This window comes from Periophthalmus magnuspinnatus, chromosome 11 (genome assembly GCF_009829125.3).
Source record: "Periophthalmus magnuspinnatus isolate fPerMag1 chromosome 11, fPerMag1.2.pri, whole genome shotgun sequence".
Taxonomy (NCBI): Eukaryota; Metazoa; Chordata; class Actinopteri; order Gobiiformes; family Gobiidae; genus Periophthalmus; species Periophthalmus magnuspinnatus.
In genome coordinates this window covers 27,326,671-27,342,058 of record NC_047136.2, presented here as the reverse complement: position 1 = coordinate 27,342,058, position 15,388 = coordinate 27,326,671, and the positions used below count along the sequence as shown (strand labels likewise).

At 38.7% G+C, this 15,388-nt stretch overlaps 2 protein-coding genes across 2 annotated transcripts; both read left to right on the top strand.

Moving 5' to 3' along the window:
- The first annotated feature begins 3,488 nt into the window (after window positions 1-3,488).
- tmem222b (transmembrane protein 222b) lies at window positions 3,489-9,103 on the top strand. The gene is made up of 6 exons (XM_033975175.2): window positions 3,489-3,670; window positions 4,199-4,283; window positions 5,061-5,092; window positions 5,181-5,277; window positions 5,371-5,501; window positions 6,432-9,103. Exons 1-6 carry the CDS (start codon window positions 3,549-3,551, stop codon window positions 6,517-6,519), a joined length of 555 nt encoding a protein of 184 aa, XP_033831066.1. The 5' UTR covers window positions 3,489-3,548; the 3' UTR covers window positions 6,520-9,103.
- A 697-nt stretch (window positions 9,104-9,800) lies between these two features.
- tpbga (trophoblast glycoprotein a) lies at window positions 9,801-12,978 on the top strand. Its single transcript, XM_033975362.2, has 2 exons — window positions 9,801-10,300; window positions 10,702-12,978. Exons 1-2 carry the CDS (start codon window positions 10,047-10,049, stop codon window positions 11,549-11,551), a joined length of 1,104 nt encoding a protein of 367 aa, XP_033831253.1. The 5' UTR covers window positions 9,801-10,046; the 3' UTR covers window positions 11,552-12,978.
- Window positions 12,979-15,388: the final 2,410 nt, after the last annotated feature.

Genomic DNA, 15,388 nt, shown 5'->3' with positions numbered 1-15,388 from the left:
CAGTCCTCATGGTGCATTTAGCCCTATACTTTTTGCCCTTTACCTGCTCCCACTTGGTGATGATCACTGACCTTTGACCCCTCTACTCGACTATCTATCTGTCGTCAAGGCTCGGTTGGCCCAAAACTTGTTAAAATTGAATGAAACAAAGATTGATACCGTTTGGATCTGTCATTCCCCTCATTGATGTGGGACTCCTCAAAAATGATCTGCGCCCTACAGTCGCCAGCCTTGAGGTTACCATAGACAGCGACTTGAAATTTGACAAGCAGATCAATGGTTTTTACCATCTATGGCTTTTATCCAAAGTGACTTTTGACTTTTTTGTCTTTTAAACTTTTTGTCATGCACACTTTTATTTCATCATGAATGGACTGGCCCTACAATACTGTATGTCTCAGATCTCCACCAGATGTAAACCCCTGCGCTCGCTTTGAGACTTAAAACCAGGGCAAACATGGCCTTCTCTGTGGCCAGCCCTAAACTCTGAAACAATCTGCTCCCCCACGTCCGAACAGCCCCACAGTAAAGTGTTTTAAGTTTTGTCTTAAGACCTAACTTTTATTCTCTGGCTTTTAACACCACGTAAATTTTGTGGTCCTCTGTCTTTTATTTAATTTTAATTAATTTTATTATTTATTTATAGCCCTTTATTTGCTTATTTGTTATTGTTTTACTGGTTTATAGTTTTAAGACTAATGTGATTAAATATGTGCATTTATTTTTTTGCTATATTATTATTATTGTTGTTGCTGTTGTTACTGTGTATTTGTACAGCACTTTGGAAACTGTTTATGAAATGTGCTATATAAAAAAGTGGATTGGACTAGATACAAATTATGATCCAGGATACTGTTAATAGCCTATCGCTTGAAACCTTGAGTAACTCATTTACTGATTGTTTAAATTCCACACCTTATTATTCTTTTGCACAATATTTGACAAAGAAAACCAGAATTTCTTGATTGAAAAGGTAGATTCTTGTCTTCCTGTCTACTAGCCTCTTTTGCATATACTGTCTATTTAGACAAACACATATTTGAAATGGTCTCACTCCCATCTCTCAAGTTTCATGATATTTTCATGTAAACTTGTGCTGTCCGCTTTTCTTTAATATTAGTGATAGTATCAGAAGTTCACATAGGTTTAAATTTTTTCCCTATCTTTTTTAATTCATTGTCTACTTTGCACTGGCCTTTTATGGTGTGGGTTGTTGTTATAGCCTCTTAAATCCACAAAGGGGCAGTATTTACAATCACTCAGCTTAGCCCAAATTGTTAATATCCTTAACTTGTCCGAATCAATATCATGTGAATATTGCTGTAATAAAGGCTAAACCAAGGCTTTTGTTTTTCAATTACCCTAAACCTGCAGTGTGCATAGTGTTAGTGAAAAATCAATAGTGCCTTTTCAACAAATTACAAAGAATCAATGGACTGATTCATAATGAGCGCTGGATTAAGGTTTTCTCACCAGGGGTCGTGGCACAGGTTATGAGTGGAAAAGCACCTGGTCCAGTGGGGATTTAAAACATGATTCATGGTTCTAAAAATGCTTCTCTCGGTTTTTATACGGCTACACAATATGAGAAAAAGATGCAATATTCTATAACTATATTTTGTATGGTGATAATGATATTATAATGCTATTTTAGGCACAATAAGTTCAGTTATGTTCAAAACACTACATGCCTTGATGTGTCAAGATAAAAAACTTTACATTAACTAAACCAAGATTCAAACCAGGCTAACAGCATTACCTCTAATTTTGCATGATTATTTCACTTTCAAATCACAGTAACTTTCTGTTAGATGATGATGATGATGATGATGATGATGATGATGATGATGATGATGATGATGATGATGATGATGTTAGATTAGTCCTTTATTTTGTTACAATTTATTTTCTTGAGATATTGAGTATTGCATTAGCCAGTATTGCAGATATCGATATGTTTGTGCTGTATTGTGCAGCCCTAGTTTTCCCAACATATTATATTTTCTTATTAACCTTTCTGGTCAATGCATGTGTCTCTAAAGTTATAGAATGTGAGACTTCGTTTTGGGCTCTGTTATCACTGTCCAGGGAGCTACTCAGGAAACAAGTAGACACTTGACATTTTACTTAGAAAACCTTTGACTGCAAGTTATAGTGTGTCAGAGAAGCAGCAGATCTTCTGGCCTAATTGGGTTAGATGGCTCGGCTAGATATCGAGGTGGCATTTTGCTGGAGAATTCCCAGCGCTCCCTGATGATGAGTCCAGTGTGCCTTCATTTATCAACGTCTGCAGACTTTTGCTGAGTAGTTTGTTTTTGCCTTTCGCACAATATATCACTTGTCACTTCTAATGGGACCCAGTATGGAATACACAGGGCCCCAGCAGATCCCCTGGGTTCCTCTTTGCTTCCACATCCACCATTCGCTATAGATAACTTTTTCAATAGCCGCAACACTCCAACTCGGATCTACTGAAGAGCTGGAGTTGTCCTGTGCAAAAGCAAAAAGAAATGAGCAGCACTCAATTAAAGATGAAGCATACAATGACCTGTGCTGTTATGTTTGTTTATTTGTTTGTTTCTTGGTCTCATGAGAACCGTTTGAACATGTGTGGTTAGAAATTAAACATTAAATACTGTTCTTAAATATAAATACTATAGTCTACTCAGAACAGATCACTTAAATCTACAGGCCAAGTTTTAGATCTACAGTGAAGCAAGACTAAATTTAATACCACAGTGTGAATTTTACTGATAAAGCATTAATATCTCCGTAGATACAACGTTCTGCCAGAAAAGTTACTGTCTGAAAAGTTACTTTCATCAGGCCACTTCAACAGTGAAATTTTTAACCAGGTAATAAAAACAAACCTTAGATTTTTATTATTTATTTCAGTCGAGTGACTATGGCATAATGAGTGATGAATGAATGTGGCCTAGCTTCAGCCTATGTTTTATTTTATTTTTAATTTTATTTATTTATTTTTTAGGAAAATTGATGTGTAAGTTCTGGAAAACTTTTCATGTTTTTACGTTAATCCAGTTTATGTGCTAGTTCAAAGTAAAATACAGCTAATAATGTACTTATCCAGTGTTTTGTGTGATTTTCATTTGATATAGAATGCTTAGTACACATCTAATGATCTAAAAATATCCTTATATTATGTTTATATTATGTTTATATTATGTTTATATCAGGTTTATATTATGTTTATATTATATTTATATCAGGTTTATATTGTGTTTATATTAGTTTTATATTAGCTTTATATATTGTTTATATTATGTTTATATTATGTTTACATCAGGTTTATATTATGTTTATATCAGGTTTATATTATGTTCATATCAGGTTTATATTATGTTTATATTGTGTTTATATTTGTCTTATATTGTGTTTATATTAGTTTTATATTGTGTTTATATTAGTTTTATATTGCGTTTATAATAGTTTTATATTATATTTATGGACTTCCGGTCAGCCCTCGCGTGCGTAGCTTGACGTCGCCGTAAACGGCAGATGAAGTTCTTTCTCCACAGCTGCTGGTGATGGCGGATGTTGACGAGAAAGAAGAGACTATGAGGAATTATCATTTAGCTTCAGAGAGAATAGACCCAGGGGCCGGTCGCTTTCCTTACTGTATTGTCTGGACACCGATCCCTGTGTTATCGTGAGTTTTACTGTAAATGACAGCCTCAGCTCTACACGGGATCAAGTGACAGCTCCACTGTTATTAGCCTAGCATGCTAGCAGCAAATGTACACTAACAGAATATGTGATATAAGGTGTAATAAAAGAGCACTTTACACTTCTGTGGCTTATACAGCACTAAAGCCACAAATTGTATAATGTTCACAAAATAAAGTCCAAAGGATTCAGATCCCAAATGTATTTCAAAACATACTACAGTTTATTTTTACTGCATATGTGCGTTTTAACGCGAGAGGTACCGTGTCATTTATATATTTCCCATTAATGCGTGATGACTGCTTTTTTGTTTAAGTATTTATTTATTTGGCCACTTTCAGAGTTAGTCTTACAGAGAGTATAAAATTGTAAGTTGATTTAAGCAAGCTAGTTTTGTAAAGTGGTAGAACAAATCCACACAGGTCACGTCTGCCACAATGCCCCCACTGTTTCCTTTGGTTTACAGTTACTGTTATTGTTCACAATGCCTTTGTTTGTGTGCTTATTTCAGATGGCTGCTGCCTTTCATTGGACACATGGGGATTTGTACTTCCACTGGAGTCATTCGAGACTTTGCCGGGCCATACTATGTTTCAGTGAGTCACCTGTAGCCTCTAGTTTATGCTTCTAGTGTGTGGGTGTGTGTGGGTGTGTGTGGGTGTAGGGTGTGTGTGGGTGTGTGTGTGGGTGTGTGTGTGTGGGTGTGTGTGTGTGTGTGTGTGGTTAAGTGGATATTTATCAATTCATGAAGGCCTTTCCTTTGTAGGGACCAAACATCAGGTCCCTATGACGTAAATCATTTAACTTACGTTACTTTACCTATCGCCAAACCGGAGAAAAGAATCACATCTGTTGCTAGGATTAATTAAGTATTGGCGTTCCACGCCTGTCATCTGCAAAAGCTATGTGAATACTAATGATATGCCCAAGGGTTTGTGGGAGCTAAGAACTAGTTGGGTACATTTAAATAAAAAACTATATCTTCCTTTTGTGCTTTGAAAACCAGATAATGCAACATTAAGGTTGGGGTCATAGTAATTATGGTGAAGAGTAAGATAATTCTCCACGAAAGGTTGTTGTTTGGACTGTTTTAAATTTACTTTAACAAAAACAGTGCCTTGGTTTTGTTTATTCTACCTTTAAAAGGACATTCCATGTTTTCAGATTGTGAGATATGTCACATTTACTGCACAAGTGAACAAATGTACTTTTGGGGGCTTTTGTTTGGGTTTTAACCTCAGTCTGGTCTACATGTTACTACCAAATAAGTACAATTGTCCTCCGCTTCAGTCAGTCATAATGTCTCTCTGATTATGTTATCTTACCGTAGATCTAAAAACTAAATCATATTTCCCATTGTTTAATTTGTGCAGGAAGATAACATGGCTTTTGGAAGACCAACCAAGTAAGTAATCGACATGTGCTTTGATTACATTGCCATTAATAATTAAAGTTGTGTTGTAACTTTTTCTTGATCACTGATTTTTTTCCAGGTACTGGATGCTTGATGTTAGCAAAGTTTATGCTAGTGGTTCCAATGCTTGGGACACTGCAGTGCACGATGCCTCAGAGGAATACAAGCACAGGATGGTAAGCAGCAGGATGTTGACCTGTGTGAGCACGGCTCATGTACTGTACTGCAGAGTCCTGCTTCCTCACTTATGTGTTTGTTTTGTATTGAAGCATAACCTCTGCTGTGACAACTGTCATTCCCATGTGGCTATGGCTCTGAACCTAATGCGATATGAAAACAGCACTTCATGGAACATGGTCAATCTTTGTCTGCTCGCCCTCATCCACGGAAAACATGTCAGGTACAAGAAAGCTTTAAATTCATAACATAGTTATATGAAATTAGAAGTGTAAACAGTAATGTATCTCAAATGCATTATATACGTTATGCATTACATTTGTAGTGTTGAACTTTTCTAAAGAAACGAAAAGTATAGTTTGTGAATGAGGCTCCAGTGTCCTCCGAAAGCCTTGAACATAATTTTATAAAATGCATTGAACCTAATGTGTCAGGAAACTGGTAGAGAGTCCTGGTTCTAGGTATATCTAGGACAAATTTGCAGATTGAATCATCACATTGAATCTAATCAATGTGTGAACATTAATTAGTTTCAATGTTCACACATGATTCTGTGGGAACATTGAATCTAATCTTGTTTTAATATTTTATGTGTTATTAATTAAAGGTCCGCTATGTAACTTCTCTGGTAGAGAGTCTGCCACTAGTATGTCTCCATGGAGATGTTACAGCTTTGTCTGATATGTTTCCCAGATTCACAGTTATTCTATCTGTCTCCATGGAGACGAGCAGTTGACAACATCAGCCAAATTACTGGTCTGATCAGTGATGAGGCAACTCATGTTCACAATAAGAATGCATGTCTTTTGAAATATTAGAACACTTGTACTTGGGGGAAAAAAATCAAGATATCAGTTTAATGTCAACTGTGGAACATTCTTCATGATGCAATAACATCTCAGTGGAAACAAGCAGAAGTGTTACATACGTGTGTGTAAGGAGTCAACAGCAACTCAGTTTGTTTTGTGGACTTTGGATGCATGTATATAGATAAAGGAAAACAATTCTGGACTGGACTCTTACAAATTTTCATTTGATAATCAAGTGGTCTCACTGTTTGTCTTATAAAGCACATCTTAGAACAAAGTAAATGTGTACTCTTGTCTGTTAAATTAATCTGTGTCTATACTTAAAACCCATTTTTTCTGTGCAGTTGTGCAGGTTTTCTGAAGACCTGGCTCCCTTTTATGATGCTTGTTCTTGTTTGCCTCTCCCTCACTCTGGCAATTACCCTCAGCTGACAGGCAAGCTTCACTACATACAGATCCCCGCAGATGAGAGGACTTTAACCAACCAAAGGGGTCACCACAGTGTCCAGAGAAGCAGAACCCATGGCTGTTGGCTGGGACCCACTGCTGGCTTTAGACCAGTGGAGCTGGTATTCCCTAGACCAAGAAAGTCATTTATATTCAGCAGTTTGTTTGGAGAAAACGGAGTGCACACCCCCTGTTGCTTCCACTATGAGGACCTCTCTAATGCACTTAATGGGTTGTGGCTGTTGAAAGGCTAAGAAAAGGCTAAACTACCTGTCAGCACTAGAATTGCTCTAGATATCTTCTTGTACAGGTACACATTTTAGTAAATATAACTCCCTTGCCTTGTTTAATTTACTTACATTTTTATTACAAGGCTAACCCCTTGATCTAGACTTCTCATCCTTGGATGCCATTTTTACTAAAAGAGGAGCACTAACATGTCAAATCAGTTGGATGCCTTTCATGGGATTGCATTTGCTGCTTGATTTAATGTACTCATCTTACGAGCTGCAAACAAATCCCATATATACTCAGACTGTATTTTGTCTTATATGTGTGATGGTACATAAATCTTCTAACATATATTTTTTCAAAAGCTTACATCTCATGGTAGTAGTCAGTCCAGTTTACACTTCATGTTTTAACACATTAAAACAATCTCTATTAATATGGTTTAGATGAACTAACTTAGCTTTTAGCTTTCTAAATCTGTGCCAAGAACAAAAAGAGGGGTCAACTTAAACTTCCTTCATTTCATCCAATAACTTACACCTTTCATGTGTTTTATGGTAAAGACAGGGCTTGCTTCTTGGTTGAGTTGATCTTTAAAAATGTTTTAAAGGGGATTTTTATTTTGTTTTAGCAGTTCTTAAAAGACAGGTTAGGAAATCTGTTGCCATGGTTTTGGAGACTAAATCCAAATCCTCTTATTGTTTGTAATCAAACAGAAAAAGTGTTGATCCCTCTCTTTGTCCAGGATACTGCCCAAAGCAGCAGGTAGTCAGGATACTCAGGTTTTTCACGCTTCCCAATCCCACTGCCCACTTGAATGTCCCAGGTTCCCCTGGCCTGAGCAGTGTGCTCCTGCTGCTCTCCACCTCTGCATATCTCTGTTGAAGGTCAGTGTAAAATGCCAGCACTGTTTCACAAAGCTTTCATTTTTGGCCAATGTCATTAGTATGTACTGTAGACATTTTGAGTGTAATGTTGTGTCCTTACCAAAAATACACCAGGATTTTGCTGAGTAAATAGAATAGAGCCTTCCATTAGATGGCATGTTTAATGTTCTGTGCCCAAAGAAGCAGGCCATCTCAGTACATGAACACTCTGATTGACCAGGTTATTATTCAACGGGATGCAATTTGCTCAGTTAAATCCATGTGGTGTCTTCTGCCAGGCTGTGTAATATTCTGCAAAAGGCTCATTCTACATGTTTTAATAATTCACACCACATATTTGTGCCTCTGTGGGTTTTGGTCTGTATGGTGCACAGATGAGGGTAGAGTGCACATTACTGCATGTTAACGTGTCTGTGCTGCATGCAAGAAATGTTGGTAAAGTTCAGGTCTCCCTCTGTGGTGAGCCACAGCGATCAATAAGCTGCCTTTTGTCTGAGCTAACTGCCCCTTATTTTCATACTATTTAAAACTCCATATGCGTCTCTGAATCTTTCATGATTTCACTTTCACGTGAATGCTGGTAATACAGAAGAAACAATGAATTATGAATGGAAGTGGTTGTTGATGTGATGCTATTGCCTGTAGCATGTGTATAGCATCAGTTTGGTTAATCGAGCTTCACAAGGAATCTTCATGCATTTATATGATACAGCCTTAAAATAGAAGGCTGGTTTTGATACTGTTATTTTTTCATGAGGAATTAATGTTGAAGACATAACCCTTTACTGTAAATACACTCCCACAGCCACATCTGTATGTCTGTATGTTTGTATCACTATCACTTGAATTGCTGTTGTACGAATTCAATGAATTAACTTCTATATAAATATATTACGTATTATAATTATGGGTGTAATAACTCGCAGTCCAAACATATACTATTTGTAACTGTGAATATAACCTACAAACATGGACAGAAATCCATTCGGTGGTCCATACTTAAATATGATGAACAGTTCATTCATGATTTGTGCTATGAAAGCTTCATTCACATCCGGGCTTGTGCTTTTAACCTATATTAAACATGTATGAGTGTATTTTTAACTACAAACTGCAGACTACTTGTTGGAGTGCATGTACTTATAATATTGTATTATGTGAGATGACTGAGCTGGTGCGGTGCCTTGTATCCAGGAGCCAGGTCCAGGAATGTGGAGACCTGTGGTCCCAGCCTTTCAGCCTGTTGACAAAAGACAGTTGGGATGCTATTACTGGTGCCACTATTCTTTTATAATTATTCCAGCCTGCAGCTTTAAAACCATCTTTTGTTTCTTTAATCCTCATATATAGTTTATTCTGTAGACCAAAGCTAATGGGATATTGAAATATGCTTCCAATCACTGTGTGAATTCTGAATGTCTGTGGCATAATAAAGACGTCTATTATTGTAGAAAAAAAAGGTGTAGATCTATTTTATTTGATTAATAATTAATAATCTTTGAGAAGCTCCCTTCACTTGTGTCATTACGGAAGTTCTTGTGTAACTTGTCACAGTTTCCAGAATAAGCACTGCTCTGATAGGGCTCAAACGGTCTGAGGACTGACTTTTATCCTGCGGAGCATCCAAGTGTAAAGAGAGTCAGGATCAAAGGTGCTCAGCGGGGGTCCCCGCCCACCTGGGGACACGATCTACCGGGGTCCCCACCAAACAGTCCTCTAAAACCAAGTCAAATAGTGCATTAGGCCTATAGGCTGATAGTGGGCTAATATGATAGGCTCCATTCTCCCCCTTTAAGCAGCATGGATGGTAAAACCTAGGCTTAATAAGAAGGGACATAAGGACCCGATACAGGGGATTTAGAGTTTCAATTGCCCAGTTGAAATTACAGCTTGTCGGCTTCATTCCGAAGCAGGCTTAATTAAAAGTAAAACCTAGTATGGTTTATTTTTCACAGATTTAGGTTATGCCATCGGGTTAATATAGGCTACACATAATGAGTGTGGACATTCCAGCTCTCCATCCACGCAGCATGTCACCGGAGGCTGAGTGGAGGGACTGTTGGACCAGGACACGGCGCAGACTGCTCGAGAAGCCCCTCCCCACAGATCATTGCACTGGGCCGATTGTCCTTTTAACTTCATTGTGTGAGAGAAGAAGCGACGCCCCGCTTTGCCACTGCAAAGGATCAAAAGCCCCCTCACTTCACCACGACCCCAGTTCTGTTCTCATGGAAATCAGAGCGCACACTTTCAGCGGAGCCGCAAAGTTGAAGCGCATTCTCAACCGGGACAACATACGGTGATGATGAAGGATTCAAAGAGCTAATCGTGTGATCAATACTCTTGCAGCCTACGTGCTTTTACTTTTTGGAAAATTGCAGAGTTCTTTGCAACATGCTGGACTTGGCGCGGTGCTTTTTCTTTTGCGCGCTTCTTGCGTCCGTTTACGCGGCGTGTCCTTCGCGTTGCGAGTGCTCCGAGGCAGCTCACACCGTGAAGTGTGTCTCCAAAGATCTCAGGAGTATCCCGACAGGCATCCCGGGCTACACGAGGAATCTGTTCATCACAGGCAATCAGATCGGCCGAATTGGACCTGAGTGTTTTATTGGTCTGGAGAATGTCACAACGCTTTCATTGAGCAATAACAGGTAAGGCTACTATCTCCAGCCAAATAGCCTAGTAAAAACAGTTTTATGTATGGTTTGTTTCCTAGAATATTGACCAGTAACAGGTAAGGCTACTATCTCCAACCAAATAGCCAATAAACTGTTTTATGTTTGTTTTTTTCCTAGACCTACATATTTTCAGAAGGGAAAAAAACTGTATAGTCCCAGACAGAGTCTAAGCTTATTAACAGGATTTCACACATATGTATATTTAATAGACATACACATATGTGTATTTAATAGACTCCCATGACTTTCATCACATAGCCCATACAGGTATATGTCAGTAGTACATTTTCAGTGCATTTATACACATTTATGTCCATTTATTTTACAAATTTTATGATGCTTTATTAAACTAACTTCTCTTTCTTCACTTTCAGAATCTCCGAGGTTGAATCCCAAACCTTCTCAAGACTCCGCAGCCTGCGCTCTTTGGACCTGAGCAACAACCAGCTGGCTGTCATCCACCCCGAGGCCTTCACCGTCCAGAACCAGTCTCTGCGGGAGCTCAACCTCAGCCGGGCTCTCTACAACCACTCCTCTGTCATGGACCTGGCCACCTCTCTGCGTTGGAGCTCGCTGGGTGCTCTGCAAGTGTTGGACCTATCCCACAACAGCCTCATTCTACTCCCCGCTCGCATCTTCTCCCACCTGACCAACTTGCGCCGTCTGCAGCTGTCCAACAACTCTCTGGTAGCCATCCACAACTCCACATTCCAGGGTTTGGAGAGGCTTGAGGAACTTGATTTGTCCCTCAACGCTCTTAAAACCGTCCCGGAGGAGGGTGTAAGGGAGTTGGACAACATCCCGGGAACAACGCTGGTGCTTGGGGACAATCCATTTATGTGCAAGTGCGGGATTGAACCCTTCACTTTGTGGGTCAATAAATCACAAGCGCGCATTCGGGACGTCGATGGACTTGTGTGTGCGTTCCCAGTCAGTATGAGGAATACGTCTCTGCTAGAGGCGGGGAAGCTAACTCTAGGGTGTCACCAGAGAGATGCAGGGGGAGATTTGGCGCTGCAGACTTCATATGTGTTTTTGGGACTCGTCTTAGGCTTAATCGGACTCATATTTCTTTTCGTTCTTTACCTAAATCGAAAGGGAATCAAGAAGAGGATCTATGATATGCGGGATGCGTGCAGGGAGGTGTGGGAGGGCTACCACTACCGCTTTGAGATAGAGTCCGACCCGAGACTATCGCAGGTGTCCACAGCTGCTGATGTGTGACAAAGACTTTTTATAATGCATTTTATCGCCATCAAATGTAAAAAGTGTACAGTGTAAATACATATACTATTTGATATACGCATGCGCTGTTAAGTGTTACTTTACTCAAACGTTCAACAAGGAACAGGTCAATTTGATGCTGTACCTTTAAGACATTTCTACATTATCCAAGGGAGTGGAAATAAAGGCAACAAGTTGGGTTTTATATCAAATATTTAAAACTATTGAAAATGTATTGTCATTCAAGACTAGTCAGCCCTTTAGTGCTGCAAGAACAGTTTTTATAATACACAAACAACGTCAATTTTAGTGCAGGGTAACTTATGAAGACAAGCATAGTTTCTTTCCTAATCAAGTTATACCACATAAGACACAACTGAATGGTAATAGTTGTACCATACCAAATGAAATGTGTCTTTTGTATGCAAGAACTTTTCCTATTTCTGTGAATGTTATCTCATTAATAGTGACAACCCATGCCAACACCCTTACAGGTTCCCTTGTATGACTTTCAGACCTCTTTCTAAATGCAAACACACGTTTTATAGTAAACCAGCAGAAGTGCCTGAACTGACAGCAGTAAACTGAACTCATTTTCTCCAATGGCACGCTGATTTATAGTCCCACTTTTGGTATTGTTCTCATATTTAACCAATACAAAGGCGTCAAAGGGCTGCAATAAATTCCTGACGCTCCGAAAACAAACCTGCGGGAATTCTAAGCACAATCACTCATTTATCTTTAAACCATCTCGCGCTCTTTGGTACCCAGCCTCTAAACCGCGGGGTGCCAGATTGGAATTAAGTCCTCTAAAGAAAACTCTAAAAACCTCACGGCCTCACTGCTATTTTGGCTGGTGGACAGGACGAGGGGACAATCTGAGACAGCGGAAATCTGCAAGCCCCCTCTACTTTTTTTTTTTTTTTCATGAAACGTTGCTTTGTTTCAACTGCTGGGTTTTTATTGTCAGAATGATGAGAACCAGAGACCGCTGAAAGCAATCTCCCTCCTCCTCCTCAAAGACAACAGCCGCTCTGGTAAAGGCACTTTGAAGAAACGCCTGGCCTCTCCACGTTTTTCTGTTTAAGAGGATTTTTTTCTCCCCTCCCAATGATAAGATACAGATGATTCCGAAACACCAGCGACATTGTTTCATTTGGCGGTTTGAAAAGCACTGTTCATAAAAGTGCACATGACGACAACTATTTCTGCGGTGACCTTTTTGATGTGACAGCGCGTGGGGAGGAGGTGGCTGGAGCTGTTCCACATGTTTATTGCCCAAAGTAGTAATTCTTCAGCTGGAGGCGCATCCTTTTATACAAACCCAAAGTTGCATCTTCTCCTTATCAAGGCTCCTCTGATGGCAATCCAGAACTGTTTATAAAGCACATTTACTGCATGTACGGGTGAAATAAATGTTCAGAAAGTAATGATGTCCGCATGATGTTTTGGTTTCCATATTGGTTTGTATGGAGTCAATTAGAAGATATGACTTATGTGTCATTTTAAAACAATAGCGTAGTTAACTTCTTGCATCCATTGGTTTGCAGAGCTCATTAAAGTGGGGTTATCATGCAAAATTGACTTCTTGGAGTTCCCTACCATGTCATTCTTATCAAAAACATGCCAAAGTTTATATGTCATGTGCATGTTTGAGTAATCTTTTCCTGTTCAAACCCTCCTTACGGTTAAGCAGTATGAGCGAACCCACAATCCCACGTAACCAGGAAGCTCTCTGCAGCGCTCTAACCCCTATCAAACTTAATGTAATGTGCAGTACTTTTATTAGCGGGATGCATGTGATTGTATTGTGATGTCACTCTGAAGCGGGAGTGACTTAGCAAAGGGAGTCAGAAACGAAACTGAAAGGAATAAAACATTTAATACATTGTTTTCTGTAACATGGCAATCTAAATATGTCATATGTTAACAGTTAATACTATGCTGTGAGCAGGGTCACCGCTCCACAGATAAGACCTTTAACTTGGCCTGGTTGTGCCACCTGTTTGAGATAAATCTGTTTAATGCGATACTGTGGAACATTCCAGGCAAAAACGATTCCCGTGGAGACAATCAGGAGAAGAAAAATTAGTGCACTTTTAAGAACCAATACCATCAAAGTGTTATACCCTTTCTCAAATTCATTTTGAGCATGTGAAATATGTGTATATTTAACATTTTTAGTGAGGGGTTTAACACCTTCTTGTTTCCATAGAGATGCCATTCCTTTGCTTTGAATGTTCCACAGTATGGCATTAAACATCTTGCCTTTATTTAGTTACTTTTGTTTTTATTACTCAAAAACACATGCATTTTCTTTGTGTTGCACAGATAGAGCTATAACGTGACCTGGTTGTGTCACCACGGAGATAGATAATGTCATACTGTACAGCATTCCAGACAAAGCAATAACATGTCCATGAGGAAAGCAACTGCCATACTCTCCCCCATAAAAGTTATACAGTTCACCTTTAACTTACATTCCTTTTATTATTAAGTGCATAAACCTTACACTAAATTATGGCTGAAGTGTCTTGCATATGGACACAAAGACAGCAACTACTCCACCTCCCACAAACAATAATTAGTCTTAGGTCTACAAACGTTAGTCTTTTTTGCTGGTTCTTAAAAGTGTACTAACTTTTCTTCCCCCGATTGTCTCTATGGAAATTGTTTTGCCTGGAACATTGCACAGTATTGCATTAAACTTATTTATATCAACCTGGCTAAGTTAAAGGTCTTATCTGTGGAGAGGTGACCCTGCGCACAGTACAAATGTGTTTTTAACCATGAAAACATATAATTGAATGAATAAAAAAGGAAAGACCAGGTGAAAAGTTACATAATGTACCCTTAAGACAGCAAATAGCCATTGGATAAGAGGGTATACAGTAGCTATTCTAGGCAAAGTTAGCCATTGCTGCACCTTCTGTAGTACAGTGTAGCATGTGTGCAGAATGGACCTGGAGGGAAAGGTGAAAAGGTTTCTGCTGAATTAGCCAAAGAGGAGAGGGTTAGGAATTGCTGACTATACCTTGGAGATTTAGCCGCATATGTAACCTTTTTGTCCGACTTTATTTATGAGCACTTGGACATGATAGTGGCTGTGCTGTATGTATTTTAGGTATGAACCTTTCTGCAAGCGATGTCATCAAAAACAGCACGTCCACTGCAGCATCCCTAAGCTTCGGCAGACTATTTCCATTTAAATGGGTTTAAGCATAGCACGCACTGTGTAAGAAAACTTGACAAATTGTGTGTTTTTCAAGAATCAATAGTGTACTAATTGATTTTGGTTATTTGAGTATTTAGGCTGCTGTGTTGTTGAACAAACTGAAAACAGACTAAGGAAATGATTAGGGTTAATAAATAAAGGTTAAAATATGGTGACTTAAGGTTAGATAGACAATATTAAGTGTTTGTTATAAGACTGTTCGTTATAGTCTTCATTATAAGACTTTTGGCATGTGTTTAGAGTGTGTAGTCCAGTTAAGGATTCCCATGATCAAAATACACTTATTTTTTTATACTCGACTAATCACTAGTCACAATTATTCTGATTAATTGTTGCACCTCTTTTTCTCATGATTTTCTTTCAATTCAACTTTTATCATGAACCATAGTAGCCATTGAGGCCTATTTCTATTTAGATTTTATTTATTTTTGAATTTGTATCATTTATCTGGCCATATATACCTCATATAATAGCCTGTGCTTGCTTTTATAAAATATAATAGCCAAAGGTATGCAAAAAAAAAAAAAAAACAAACTTCTGATTAGCCTATATTGTTCTTATTTGCTCCGCATATGCATAGAAAAACACATTACTGACCCCAA

Coding starts and splice junctions, on each gene's coding strand:
- tmem222b (XM_033975175.2), top strand. CDS start 3,549: ATGGCGGATGTTGACGAGAAAGAAGAGACTATGAGGAATTATCATTTA. Junction 3,671..4,198: donor ACACCGATCCCTGTGTTATC/GTGAGTTTTACT, acceptor TGCTTATTTCAG/ATGGCTGCTGCCTTTCATTG. Junction 5,093..5,180: donor GCTTTTGGAAGACCAACCAA/GTAAGTAATCGA, acceptor ATTTTTTTCCAG/GTACTGGATGCTTGATGTTA.
- tpbga (XM_033975362.2), top strand. CDS start 10,047: ATGCTGGACTTGGCGCGGTGCTTTTTCTTTTGCGCGCTTCTTGCGTCC. Junction 10,301..10,701: donor CTTTCATTGAGCAATAACAG/GTAAGGCTACTA, acceptor CTTCACTTTCAG/AATCTCCGAGGTTGAATCCC.